Source organism: Haemorhous mexicanus, chromosome 13 (assembly GCF_027477595.1).
Source record: "Haemorhous mexicanus isolate bHaeMex1 chromosome 13, bHaeMex1.pri, whole genome shotgun sequence".
Classification (NCBI taxonomy): domain Eukaryota; kingdom Metazoa; phylum Chordata; class Aves; order Passeriformes; family Fringillidae; genus Haemorhous; species Haemorhous mexicanus.
The window spans coordinates 21,210,380-21,224,510 of record NC_082353.1 but is presented as its reverse complement, the minus strand read 5'-3'; the positions used below and the strand labels follow the sequence as shown (position 1 = coordinate 21,224,510).

At 47.2% G+C, this 14,131-nt stretch overlaps 1 protein-coding gene across 2 annotated transcripts in view; it reads right to left on the bottom strand.

Moving 5' to 3' along the window:
* Nucleotides 1-14,131, bottom strand: part of MAP2K5 (mitogen-activated protein kinase kinase 5) — a 127,604-nt gene that overhangs the window by 24,107 nt on the left and 89,366 nt on the right. For both annotated transcript variants that reach the window (XM_059858739.1, XM_059858738.1), the window contains 2 exons: nt 10,429-10,455; nt 10,081-10,113 (listed from right to left, as the gene is read on the bottom strand). In XM_059858739.1, the coding sequence (XP_059714722.1) occupies nt 10,081-10,113; nt 10,429-10,455 (60 nt within the window). The remainder of the gene's footprint in view (nt 1-10,080; nt 10,114-10,428; nt 10,456-14,131) is intronic.

The window sequence follows — 14,131 nt, the reverse complement described above, 5'->3', positions numbered from 1 at the left end:
CTGTCCTGCAGCACAGCCATGGGACAAGGGGCTCTTGCCTAAGAAAATTTTACCTGGATGGAAGTAAAGGTTAAATCCTATTTTTTCCCCACTTATAGGGCATATTTTTCTGCTTAATTCAGGTATTTGATCTGCTGGCCATGGCCACACCTGGGCTGGTTTGCTGTGGGGAGCTGGGGAGGAGATTTGGTGTGGAAGGGGGGAGATGAATACACCCAGGATGGAAAGGAGATGGAGCATTCCAAGGATTTTAGTGGGCACAGATTTATCAAATATTTGCCTGAAAAATGCAAAGCCTTTTGGGAGGCTCAAGGAAATCAAGGTTGAATCTTGAGGACACCTTCCACTAAACCAGGCTGCTCAAGACCAGGATGTGCAGAGAAAGCTTATTTTGTATCCTGAGGTTTCCCAGATGTTGTCTGACACTCCAAGAGATGGGAATAAAGGGAAATAAAGCAAAGCCACACATCTGTACCCAGCCTGAGTGATGGAATATGGGCACATTTGCTGCACCCCAGTGACCTGCCTGATTTCCCCACCTACAAAATGAAATCACACCACAGAGGGAAAGACAGCAGAAATCCAAGATTTTACGGGGTGAGGAACAGATCTTTTCAATTTTGACTGGGAAAAGGTTCTTTCCTTTCCAGGAGCTGCCATGGCTTCTGACCAGTGTCATAATGACCTCGATACTGGGGATGATGCCAAAATGGCAGGGAGGACACAAAGGGTTCTAAGGACCCAGGGAAAATTATTCCCAGGACTGGCTGCTTCCCTAAGATCCAAGCAACATTTCCATGATTGGGATATGCTGCAGGAGAAGATCCAAGGAATAATTCCACAGCAGGATCTGCTGCAGGAGAAGATCCAAGGGATAATTCCTCAGCTGGGATCTGCTGCAGGAGATCCAGGCAGTATTTCCATGGCTGGGACCTGCTGCAGGAGATCCAGGCAGTATTTCCATGGCTGGGATCTGCTGCAGGAGATCCAGGCAGTATTTCCATGGCTGGGATCTGCTGCAGGAGATCCAGGCAGTATTTCCATGGCTGGGACCTGCTGCAGGAGATCCAGGCAGTATTTCCATGGCTGGGACCTGCTGCAGGAGATCCAGGCAGTATTTTCATGGCTGGGATCTGCTGCAGGAGATCCAGGCAGTATTTCCATGGCTGGGATCTGCTGCAGGAGATCCAGGCAGTATTTCCATGGCTGGGATCTGCTGCAGGAGATCCAGGCAGTATTTCCATGGCTGGGACCTGCTGCAGGAGAAGACAAGAGCAGCCTCTGATGTCTCCAAACCAGCTGTGCACACCGAGCGAGGGAAGGGCAAGAGGAAAAAAGTTTGAGTGATGCCTTTGCCTTGTGAATAATGAACAGTTCAAGGAGGTCAACCCATTACAACTGCAACCGTTTAATTATTAATTATGCACAATCTATGAGCAAAAGGACAAGTTCAGAATGTTTAATGGGTGGTAACTCCGACTGGACCCTCTCTTGGCATTTTGTTATTAGCACTTGTCAGCAAGGTGCTCAGGCAGAAAGACAAAAGCACAGCGGCAGAAAATCCGAGCTGGAGGAGGAGGGAGGGCTTTAAACTTCAAACACTGCTCCTAATATTTAATTTATAGAGTGCCAGGGCTCTGGTATAAACCTTATTGACTTCCCTGGAGTCAGGGGAAGCCACATTATCTAAATGAAGACCTGAGAGTGAGAGCACTGAACAATCCCTCCCGAATCCCTCTCTTCTCAAGGCAGCAGTAACACCAGGATCTGCATCTTCCTTTTTCCCCCACAGGTCTGAACAAAGGAAGAAAGAAACCACCTAAGAGCACGTCCAGAAGCCAATCCTTTGGAACCTTTGCAATATGAGCTTGAATTACAGATCCCAGCATTATCCTCCCTTACTCCTCCAGCTGATTACTTGGAACTTCTGCTCTGTTTGCTCTCCCTAAGCAGAGCAGGGGCACAGATGCTACTGAGGCTCAGGAAATAAATAATGTCCAGCAAATCCACAATAAACATGGATAAGGCACCTTCCTCCTTTTCCTGTCCAGTTTGCAGGTTTGCATGGATAACTTCAAGGAGAAAATTCAACAGACACAATTTGGAGCTGCTTATTTTGTTTGGAAACACTCTCACGTCAATGAAATTTGGGAGTCATTCCTGACTGGCAACAAACACCAAAAACCCTCAGGCTTTCCACACCTTCAGGGGTCTTACCCACCACGCAATTCCTTGAGAGTGAAGTATTTCTCAGAACCAATTTGAATGCCTGAGATGTATCACATCCTCCTGCAGGAGAAATGCCACAACCTCCCTCAGTGGAAAACCAGGAAATACAGCTTTCCCCAAACACCCGAGGAACACTTCCACCACTGGGATCTGCTGCAGGAGAAGACAAGAGCAGCCTCTGACTTCTCCAAACCAGCTGTGAACAGCCAGCCAGGGAACAGGAGAAAAGCTGGAGTGATGCCATCAGGGTGGTGATGGAAAATTTGGGATAAACCCCCGTTCCTCACCCCTTGGGGCCAGCCCCACGGATGGAACCACGGACAGCTGCCACCAGCACGTCCTGCTGCCAACAGGGGCTGCCCAAAACCAGGCAGGTTTTGTTCCTGCTGCTCTGGGAAGGGTTAAATGCTCCTGTTCCATCTTTCCCCCAGCTCTGCTCGTGCAGAAGGAGCTGCCATGGTGCTGTGGCTCCATGGCCACGGGAGGGAAGTTACCAGAACCCAGCAAAGCACACCCAGCTCCTCTCAGCTGGGGCTCCCCCGGCGCTGCCTGCCTGCAGAGCCAGCATCTCCTCTGGGTACCAGCTCCTGCCCTGCCTCCTCCAGGGATGCTGAAATGGCAGCATCTCATCAGTAATGCCTGGGCTCTGCAAAGCCTTCCTGCCTTATCACCTCAGCCCCCAAAATCTCTGGGTTTAAACAAGTTTTAGGCTTCTCTCCGACTGAAGCTTTCAAAAAATGTATTTACTTCTCTGTAGTGGCTGCATTTCATTTTGTGGCCAAATAGCAGTATTTAATTTTTTATTTTAGAAAAATAACTTTTAGATGCACCAGAAATGCTGCCAGGTGCAATTACAGATAGTAAATGCACTGTAGCTCCCAGAAAATTCTGAGCTGGAGGGAACCATAAGGATCACCAAGCCCAACTCTGAAGTGAATGGTCTTTGGCCACAAGGAGAGCAGGGAATGACAATATTGTACAAACCCAGATTCACTCCCACAAGCACAACTTTCTTCCACAAAAAATGATATATATCTATATGTATATAAATAAAATCCATTTCCCTATTTAGAGTTAATCCTTCCAGAACAACTTTCTTCCACAACATTCCTAAAATCCCCCCACTCTCCATATAAAAAAGAAAACCAAAGCCTTTCGATTTACAACTTCCTTCCACAAAAAAAATTATATGTATCTATACATACATACACAAATAAAATCCATTCCTCAATTTAGATTTACTCCTCCCAGACCAACTTTCTTCCACAACATTCCTAAGAAACCCTCTACATACAAAAAACACTCTCTATACAAAAAGCAAAATCAAAGCCCGACTTTTGATTTACTCTTGCAACTTTCTTCCACAGCATTCCTAAAACAATATCTCTCTATAAAACAACAACAACAAAAAATCTATTTCTGCCTTTCCAGCCAATCTACTTCAAAAGGCCTGAGCAGCCCTAATGCAGGGATTTCTGACAAGTAACAAGTTGGCAGCAGCCAGCGGCGGCCGGAGGTGGCTCCGAGGCCCGGACTTGAAAGAATTCCTGGATGGCTCCTGCTCGGCCCCCACCCCGGGCAGGAAGGTGAAGGATGATTACATCTCTGCACCTCTTGCTCTTTTCTCAGGAGCAGGTGCCAAAAGTGACAAATGATCCGTGGGGGCACCTCGGTGTGAAGCTGTGTGTGCACAGGAATCTCGTTTATCTGCAGAGCTGGAGCTGGGCAGAGGCCAGGTTCAAAGGCCAACGCTTCATCCCCAAAACACAGCCCACCTCAAAACCTCAGCCCTCCTGAGCACCAGCTCCTCTTCCAGCTGCCTGCTCCCCAGCTCCTGGAACAGCAGCATTCCTCTGCTGGGAACGTGGGTGGCTGCTCTGGTTGAATAACCCAGTGGATATTGGGGTTACCTGGTTGTAGCTACTGGGGATAGAAAAAGGGAGGAAAGAAGTGATTGAGATAATCCAAAGTGTGGGACGTGGCACCTCCTTCCCCTGCCATGATGGCTTACATTTTTAGCTTTTATATATATATATATATTTTAAGAATTTTAGCTTTTTACATTTAAAAATGTTAGGATTTTAGCTTTTATATTTTTCATCTATTTGTAATCCTGCAATTCTTTAGTGTAGAACTCTAAATTCCATATAGAGCGTTTATATTTGTCATGTATTCATAATCCTGCAATTCTTTAGTGTAGAACTCTAAATTCCATGTACAGTGTGAGCTGCTGCTCTCCCATTCTGGGCAGACACAACAATTCCTCTCCAGGCCTGGCAATCAAGGACACCTCACTGCCTCAGGCCCAGAGATGGAAAAAAAAGGGAGTTGGGGGCAGCAAACTGGGAGTAAATGACTTCATTACCCAAAGCTGCAATTGGAAGATTAACCCCCAACATGCAAATGGCCCAAACTTATAAAAGTATGAAAACCTGTGAGGTTCTGAGTGTAGGAATGTCCTAAATGCTCCTGGAGGCCCTTCAACAAACATCACTGATTTTTATTCCCTTACTTTTGCCTGGCCTCTGTTTTTAGGTAGTCCCAAAAAGGCCTCAGCCAGGCTCTGTGCCTCTGCAGGGCCTGCAAAAACAGGTTAATCCTTCCTTCCTTCCTTCCACCAGAAGTGTAATTGCTTTTTCTCTCCACCAAGCCAAGAATTCCTCCCTCTCCTGTCGCTCATCAGGCAGCAGAGCACGGCAGCTTTGGGCAGCCAGACACACACAGCCACACCGAGGGGACCTGGCAAAAAACTCAACCCATTTGCTGTTCCCTCTCCTCCCCTGCACCCTCCCGATGCATTTTTATTGCTTTTTCATAAAACAGCACTGCAAATAATCAAGCATGACCATTGACATCCACAAGATTGAGTTTTAGGAACCATTAAATGAGCTTGTTCTCCTGGGAAGGTTCTTGCTCAGGTTGGTCTAAAGGTAATTATTCAGCAATTCCTACCTGTGCTTTTACCTTGTTCCTGTAGAAGTCTCTCAATCTCAGACACTGGTAAGGTCACAGTTTCTGTCTCCTTAAAACTATTCCTTAAATCAGCTTATCCCCAAAACAAATCATTGGAGCTTTGGGTAAACACACACACAGGTGTATAACCCATGGAAATCTCCAAAACACCAGGAATTTCCAGGCTCCCCACATTTAAATCAATACCTGAGGATCTAAAGAGAAATTCCCAAAGAAAAGAAATTAAGTCTTGTTTAATTCTGAGCCTTGTGGAGTTTTTTACTGCATATACAGCAAGAGCAAAATGCAGCATGGATTCATCAAGGTGCAGGAATTCAGGAACCTTCCTCATGTTATTTGATCAAGCTGAACATCCTGGGCATTTTTAAGGCTATTCCAGTAAAAAGAGGGATATATTTAACCCCATTAAAAAAAAAAAAAAAATAGAAACAACTACAGAGAAAACATGGATTAATGCAAGTACATTTTTTTCCACAGGAAAATCTGAAAACATATTGACACTGAAATGCTTCACAGCTCAGCGTTAACACCCCACCAGCTCTTAAACGTTTTTGGAGTAAGGATTTAGAAAGAGACAAAAAAAAAAAAAGGAAAAAAAAAAAGAGGTCTTTGATTTGTGGAGTTTGGAAAGTCCTTGAGCTAGATTAAACTGCAGTCTTGTGAGACCAAGTATCTCTGTGGGGGCACTTCAGAGAAATGCTCAAGAAACTCATGGAAAGCTTCTCTCTGCTTACTCATGAAGCTATCAGGCTAAGGATTCACGAGGACAACTAATTAATTTTTCTTCTCAATTTCTGCCTGGCTTGTCCAACCAGGCAGGTTTTGCAATGCTGCCTCCTGTTTGTACAAACCAGGATTTGCTCTTGGAAGTCTCCCCTCCCCGAGCTTCTGACGGAATTGGAACAACACAATCATTTAAAACTGCTAAAAACCAGTTTTTCCTCCCTCATCCAATACAATTTTCTCTTCCTCCCTCATCCAATACAATTAAAACCAAATAAACCAAAAGCAACACCTAAATCACAATTACAGTGAGACAAACCACGGCACCTTTGAAACCAAAATTGATTTCTCTCAGGTGAGGAAGAAGAAAAGGTTGGAAAGCAGAGCTGATGTTTAACTACAGAGCTGGAACCCAAAGTGCTCCAGGGGCTGGCAGGAATTGCTTTCCTGGAAGGGGCACTCCAACTACACAAAGGTCAAATAAAACAGCCCTGCAGAGCTTCAGGAGTATTTAAAGGACCCTACAGGATGTTCTCCAGCTTTCTGCCTGTCCAACCTTCTCCAGATGCAGAGCAGACACCTCTAGAGCCATGGAACCCAAAGGATGGGAAGCTGAAATGCTGAAAACCACAAAGCTCCTGGGTTTGGGCTTTTGGGATCTTTGCAGACAATCTGCAACCAGAATCATGGAATTGTCAAAGTTGGAAAAGACCTCCAAGGTCACTGAGTCCAGCTGCCAACCCAGCAGCTCCAGGCTCAGCACTGAACCTTGTCCCCAGGTGCCACATCCACACTTCCCTGAGCATTTCCAGGGATGCTGACTCCCCCACTGCCCTGGGCAGCCTGCTCCAGGGCTTCACAGCCTTTTCCACAAAGAAATTTTCCCCGATATCCAAACGAGACCTCCCCTGGCCCAGCCTGAGGCTGTTCCCTCTCCTCCTGTCCCTGTTCCCAGCCCGACCCCCCCGCTCTCCCCTCCTGTCAGGGACTTGTGCAGAGCCACAAGGGCCCCCCTGAGCCTCCTTTTCTCCAGGCTCCCTCAGCTGCTCCTGGGGCTCTGGGGTTTGCATTTCCAATTCCTAGCTCTCCTCTTTTTGTATTTCTGGAACAGATTCCCACCACAAAAGCTTTTAGGGATTGTCTGAAACTGCACCTATTGATTCGGAAGCACCATCCCCTTCCAGGGCAAGCTTTTTGGCTGTGCCACCATGAACTACAGGGCCACACCCAGGACACCTTCCCAGGCAGGCTTCTGCTTCCAGCCCTTCTCCATCCCTCCCGTGGAGGCTCTGGAGAGGCTCACACAGCCAGCGAGGCGCGTCCTTCCCAGCGGGAATCCTCCGCGCTGCCCACGCCGCAATTCCTGGAGCTGGAGACAAACTCAGCCCAGGGCTGGAACATCCAGCACCCCAAACAGCAGCAGCCTGCCTTTCTTGCTGGCTGTGGCAGGAGGAACTCCACGAACAGCCAGTCCATCCCCTCTCTGGGCCAGCAGCAGGGATCCTGCCATGGTGGGAGACGCTGCTCCAGTTAGGATTGGTGCTTACATGAGCGTGGCTTATTTGGAGCTGGATCAGAGCTCACTCTCAGGCACCACATGGTAAAAAATAAAGGTTCTGGCAGGCACATTGATCCCATCCACACAATGCTCCTCACTAATTCTGCCATTAAAGAATAATCCCAGCCCCGATGCCATTAGCAGCCCCATAAGATCATTTCTCAACAAAACCCATCAGGCACGGTTTGCTGGGATTGCAGAGGAGCCACCGTGCCTGGCTGGCTTTGGTTCCATTGTCCTGCTTCCCAAATGGCTTATTCCTCCTTTCTGGGAGCCAGCTGAAGTCCTAGAAAACCAACAGACACACTTCCCAAACTGCCAGAGTGACCCACTGTGTTTCATGTACTTCACTAAGAGTTTAAAACCAGCTCCAAAAATCTCACTACTGCAGAAAACCTAAAAATTCCCAAGGAATTTTTATTTCACAGTGTCCACTATCCCAGGTTGCCCCAGGCTCCATCCAACCCTTGGACACTTCCAGGGATGGGGCAGCCACAGCTTCTCTGGGCAGCTGAATTAATTAATCCTATGAATTAATATTAGCTTGGATTCCTGCTGAGTTTTGGTGGAAGTTCTACCAAACCCCACCACCACCAGTACAATAAGCCAGAAATAAAACCAGAAAGAATCAAGGTCTCCATTCAATCACTTTAAAACATCTCCAGGTTCTCCTGGATCAGGCTCTGAAGTTTTAGCTGGCTCCAGGGGAAGGATTGAGGGAATTTTAAGACCTCCTTGGAGCCAAAGGGAAAATCTGACCCAGAATAACCAGTCTTAGAAAACCAGGATTTCTGATTCTGAATATTCCCATTCTGACATGGAGGCTGTTCAAACCAAAGCCAGTGGAGCTTAAAGAACTTTCAGCTGAGTTCTGCTCTGTCACCTGGAGCTTTAACAGCCCACACTGAGCACCACCTCAGGAGAATGATGACTTCACTTGCTGGGGAACATAAAAAAAATTCTAAAAACCACCAAAATGCCAAAATACTGGTGAAGGCACTTGGATGCTTGCAGCCTGCACAAAGTTCCCTGGCTGAAGCTTTGGTGAGAGGACTGGGGCAGTTCTGATCCTGAGGAGATGTGAAAGCTGCCAGAAGGTCACAGAATCCTTTAGGTTGGAAAAGATCTCTAAGATCATCGTGTCCAATAACCCACCCCAGCCTGAGCTCCTCGGGGCTGGGCTTTAGGACAGTGAGCTCGGATTCTGGCAGCAGCACCATTTAAAAGGGATTTGTGCAGCAGCAGAGCACATGATTGTCTTCACCTGACCTCCCTGGGGATGGAGAGGGCCTTTGGCTGGTGGCAGTGCCACCTCTGGTGCTCTGCAACATCCACACCTCAACCAAAGGTGCGGGGAAGAGGAATAATGATGGATGGAAGAGGTTAAAGAAACAGAATTCCCTAAAAAGCACCCAAAGAACCAGATCTCCACCAAGAGATCTGGCAGAACTCCTCTTGACACAGAGGATCTTTGCCCGTTTTAATGGAACTGCACCCCTCCAGGCCCAAATGCCACTTCAGGAAGAAGTTCAGCTCAGCCACCAAGCCATTCCTAGCAGAAGGACAGAGGCACTCACTGAGGGGAGCCCAGGCAGGTGGAGACAACACAAGGGAGGACTTGGCTCACCCCAGGCTCAACAGAAGTTACAGGGACAGGCTGGAAGCAGCTGGATGGCTTCAGACAGGCTTCAGACACATCAGCACCCAGAACTCACCTGAGGAGCTGGACATGAGCTCCTGCTAGAGGCTGAGGCAGCTCTTCAGAGAGTGGTGTCTCCTTTTTTCCTGATGGAACTCCCTAATCAGCAGTACCACCTCATACACATTAAAAATGAAGCCAACTCCTATTTTTTTGACAGCACACCATTTGCAGCCTTTTCTAAAGGATCCAAGTGGTGATAAAGTTATTAAAGAGATTTCAGCCTCTTGGCTTTGAGCTGCTTTTTTTCAGGGAGAAAAAACTTCCACTCTTTCAAGGATTCTGGAATATTGTTCAAGTGTTTGGAGGACAGAGGTCTGCCCTCAGCTATCTCCTCACTGTTCCGAGTTGGGCCCCTGCTAGAGCTCAGCTGGGGAGGGATGTGGGAGATGCAAGGAGTGTTTCAGGCCAGGAATGTGATGCTTTGCCACTGAAATCCAGTCTCCTGCTCACACCTGCAGCTCCTGCATCCCCGTATTTTACTGTGGCCTTCCGGTCGAATCAAAATGTTTGGGTGACATTCGAGTGCTCTCCTGCTTACCCCTCACTTTCCCTCCTTGTTACCCATCAAAACCTCCTTTAACAGGCCCACGTTGAAGACCTGGCTGTCCCTGTCCCAGCTCAGCAGAGGAAGAGCTCCCACTCCTGGGCTGAGGCTCCAGGACCCCGGCAGCTCCGAGCCCTGCCTGGTGAGACACCCAAATCTTGGATAAACTCAACATTTGGAGCAGAAAACCAGCAGAGAGCGGGACCAGGCCAGTTCATGTGTGAGAGCTCCAAGCTGCAACTTGTGCTGGGGAGGATGTTGGGCATTGTGCTTCATTAGGAAACAAAATATAAGCTTTCCACTCCATTAGGAATGACTTTAGGAGTGAAAGCACATAAGACGACGACTCACCTCATCAACAATGCACTGCAATAACTGGAGAGGCTGCAATGGCAAGGAGAGAGGGGGGAAAAAAGTATTAGACTATATGCAATATCTTTACAGTGGAGTGGAAAGAAAAAATCATTAATGCAATAAAATATAGCAAGATTAATCAACGGCAGCAAACTCTTATCAAAACATTGATGCTCAGGATGTTCTATTATTTCTAATGGTACCTAATCTAATACAGGCAGTTAAAGGTTTGCATTTTCTTCAAAATGCAATTTGCTAAGTTTAAAACAAGGCATTCAAGCATGCAGAGGGAGCAGCCATCAGGAAAAAGAAAAGTGAATTTTTTTCTGAACTCATAAAGCTTACCATTAAAGATCCCTGGTTTTTCTGAATCTGAAAAAAGACAATATGTAATTAGCATGTCATAATCAAAATGACTCACTTGGACACATTATGATCACTGAGAGAAAATTATTGCATCGCTGGTGGCAATTTGTGGGCATGTGTTAACACAATTTACATAATGAAAATACACAAATGTTAATAGCTCGCTTCTCATTTATAGGCGAAAGTCAGCAGAATGTTAATTTCACACAACACTTTTTAGTACCCTCCAGGTTGTATTAGAATAGGAAGAAAAACCATAATCCATTTCAAAAGGCTGTTTACGATTCAGATATAAATAATGTTTTATATTGCTAGATTGTGAACACTGGGCTTAATGTTGCAATCATTGCTAATGTTATGAAGCTCACTCTTTTTAAATTAAAAACCGATTTATTTAAAATTGAAATTAAATCATAGTCAGAAATTAGAATTTTGGATTACTGCCAGGCTCTGCTCACAATCCCTTTTTTGTGAAGAAAACTTTAATTATGTGGTTGAAGTATCTACTGCTGCTCAGGAAAGCCTCTAACACTCCACTTTTCCCCAAGTTTTTTACCCAGTTTTCCTCGGACTCGGAGCAGAGCACCACCATCTACGAGATGGGGAAGTTTGGGAAACTTTGTGTTGTTTTAAACTGAAAAGGAAGATTTATCTCCGAGCCCTTCTGAATTTCTGAACCACCTGGGGGAGAAACCCAAGAGCTGCAAAATCTCCTGACCCACATTCCCCTGGATGGAAGAAGAAACAAAGGCAGGATCTCAGCACAAAGAACCAAACACAAGGCACAGAGCAGGCACTTTGTGCAAAACCCTGAATTTTGGGGTGCTTTCCAGAGCCCTGTTTCTCGTGGCTGGGGTAATCAATCACCAGGTTTTCCCCAACACACACAGAGTTGTTGCAGCCCAAGGCAATCCTGGCTCCAGCAGAATTGGATCCTCAGTGAAAATGTTCCCGTCCAACCCCGTGCCTTTGCCTTGCCCCTTCCATCCCACACTCTCCCTTGGTGAGAGGGATGATGATTGTTTGGGCTCCCAGCAGCTTTGGGAGCTCTTTCCCTGCCCCCAGGCAGGGCCAGGATCCCCCAGGAACACTTTTCCAGCAGGAAATGGGACAGAGAGGAGGGTGAAGATCAGCACCGAGGAAAGAGCTGCTGTTACACACCTCCAGTCTTTTATTACTGGATCAGCAGCACACAAACATAAAGTTCCTGAGTAAAATTCTATTTTTTCCAAGGAGAAAGTGCAATAATAAATAGGCAGAAGCAGCCCATTATATTTTTTAGCCGTCAATCTCCATCTATTACAATTCCAGAGAATTAAATCTGCTGGTTTTGCTAATAAGTGAAATATTCCGTGGCTATAAAAACCCCTTTTTTTTTTTCCCCTACTTCACTTCCAGATGTTAAATGACAAAATAGACTGAGCTTATTCAATAGGGATGATTTGGAGCTTCTTTACATTAGAGCACAGGAACAGTTTTTAGCCAAACAGATCATCAGTCACATTTCCTTCCTGGAAAAATAGCTCTTGTCACGGAAAGGAATCGCCGTGGGGTCACACGGAGCGGCCCCACCACGGGTATGATTACATCCAATTCCAGAGCAAGATTTAAAATATCATTTCTAATAAAAGCACTCAGCCCTCCTAATGAAACATCCAGCAACACAAATCCAAGTGTTAGGGAATTCTCCCCGTGACACCGGCGCAGCCCGGCCCAGCCGCGGCCCCGCTCCCACACACGTCGTTACCAGCTTTTATTGCACAATTCCGATGGCAACAAATTATTTGGAGATCATCTTCATAAATTTTGCATCGAGGTGGCCGTGCCACTACCTGGAATTGATTCAAAACGCTTAAGACACTCAATTACTTTTTAACACTGTTACCCGGTGTAACGACATCGCCGCCGCTTCCCTCGCGTCTGATGATGCAACATCATTGTAATTGATTCATTTGCTCAATTAAATAAAGCTCCTGTGCTCTCCTCTCTGCAGTGCCACCGAGACTCCCCAGCTAGATGGATTACCTCTTCTCCCTGCCTCGGATAAATCGCTGGCGAGGCCAGGCTCTGCTCCTCCCTTCCCTCCACCGAGCCGCAGCCGTATTTTTCACCTCGGGAGCGGGGCTGAACTTTGCTGGCTTTATATTAGGCAGATTTTTCACTGCTCAAACCACGTTGTTTACCTTTCTCCCAGCTCCTGCTACAGGGCAGCTTCAACCACTGCTCAAACCACGTCGTTTACCTTTCTCCCAGCTCCCATTCCGGGGCAGCTCCAACCACCATAAACCAAAGCCGAGCGCCGACAACTTTACGGCCGGGGCTGCTCCTCTTGCCCACAGTTCAGGGAAAAGGGAAGCAGCAGCTTTTTCCTGAGCATTAACAGCTGCTTTCAAAGGGCTCCTCAGAAAATGCTGTCCTGTTTTTGTCTCCCCCCCAGGTGCCAGGATTTTGTGCCTTACTGGGAGATGAGGGGTTTTGGAGGCAGGTTCACCCTGAGGGATCCCAGCGCAGCAGCTGCAGCTCAAAAATGGGAAATTTGGGCTGTTCCTACCCCACAAGACGCCAAAAAAAACTTGGGGATTGAGAAGATTATTGTGTTTTCATGTTCTTCAGGAAGAATTTTAAATAGTGAAATGGCAGCAGTGACACAAGAAAACCCAAAGTGAAAGGAAGGCCAAAAAAAAGCAGAATGTGTTTTGAGAGCATCAAGGAATGATCTGATGTCCTTGTGAGAACATCCAAGGTCCAACTCTGGGGCCACCCAGCTCCAGGAGGCCACGGAGCTGCTGGAGCAATTCCAGAGGAGGCCACAGAGCTGCTCCAAGGCTGGGAGAGCTGGGAATGTTCACCTGGAGAGGAGAAGGATCCAGGGAATCCTCAGAGTCCTTGCAGGGCCTGAAGGGGCTCCAGGAGAGCTGGGGAGGGACTGGGGACAAGGGATGGAGAGACAGGACACAGGGAATGGCTCCCAGTGCCAGAGGGCAGGGATGGATGGGAGATTGGGAATTCCCAGAGCAGCTGTGGCTGCCCCTGGATCCCTGGAATGTTCAAGGTGAGGCTGGACAGGGCTTGGAGCAGCCTGGGATGGTGGAAGGTGTCCCTGCCATGGCAGGGGTGGAACCAGCTGAACTTTAAGATCCTTTCCCAACGAAAGCATTCCAAGATTCCATGATCATTCCCCCTCAGAAAAGTGGCTTTCAGCCTCTCAGCACCAAGACTCTCCCTCAGCCATCTCCAAGCCCTGCCCATCACCAACACCTCCTGCCCAGAAGCTTCTCCAGCCTTCCCAAAGGCCACTGAAACAGTCTGAAGCTGCAGAAATAGCTCTGCTGTTTGGTGTTTTTGAGCCTTGCATTTTCTGTGGATTGACCGACTGCGTGTGACAGTTCATGATTTGCAGAAACAGGGAAATCATCAATAAACCTGTCCCATTCTCAGAGTATTTCTCAGGCCACGGAACACCAGTGGAACCTGGATAATCCACAGTCTCCAAAAAGTGGGGTTTTATCCCCCCAAGGTTGGTTAAAAACGCCAAAGTTTGCCTCCTGCCTCATCTCCTATTTAATGAATGCCTCTGGTGATGAAAGGCAACTTCTGAGAGACCACCAGGTTATTTTTGTGTCTCCATGGAGATCCTGGGGCCGGGAGGTGGCTGAGGAGACCTCTCCCATCCCTCTGCCAT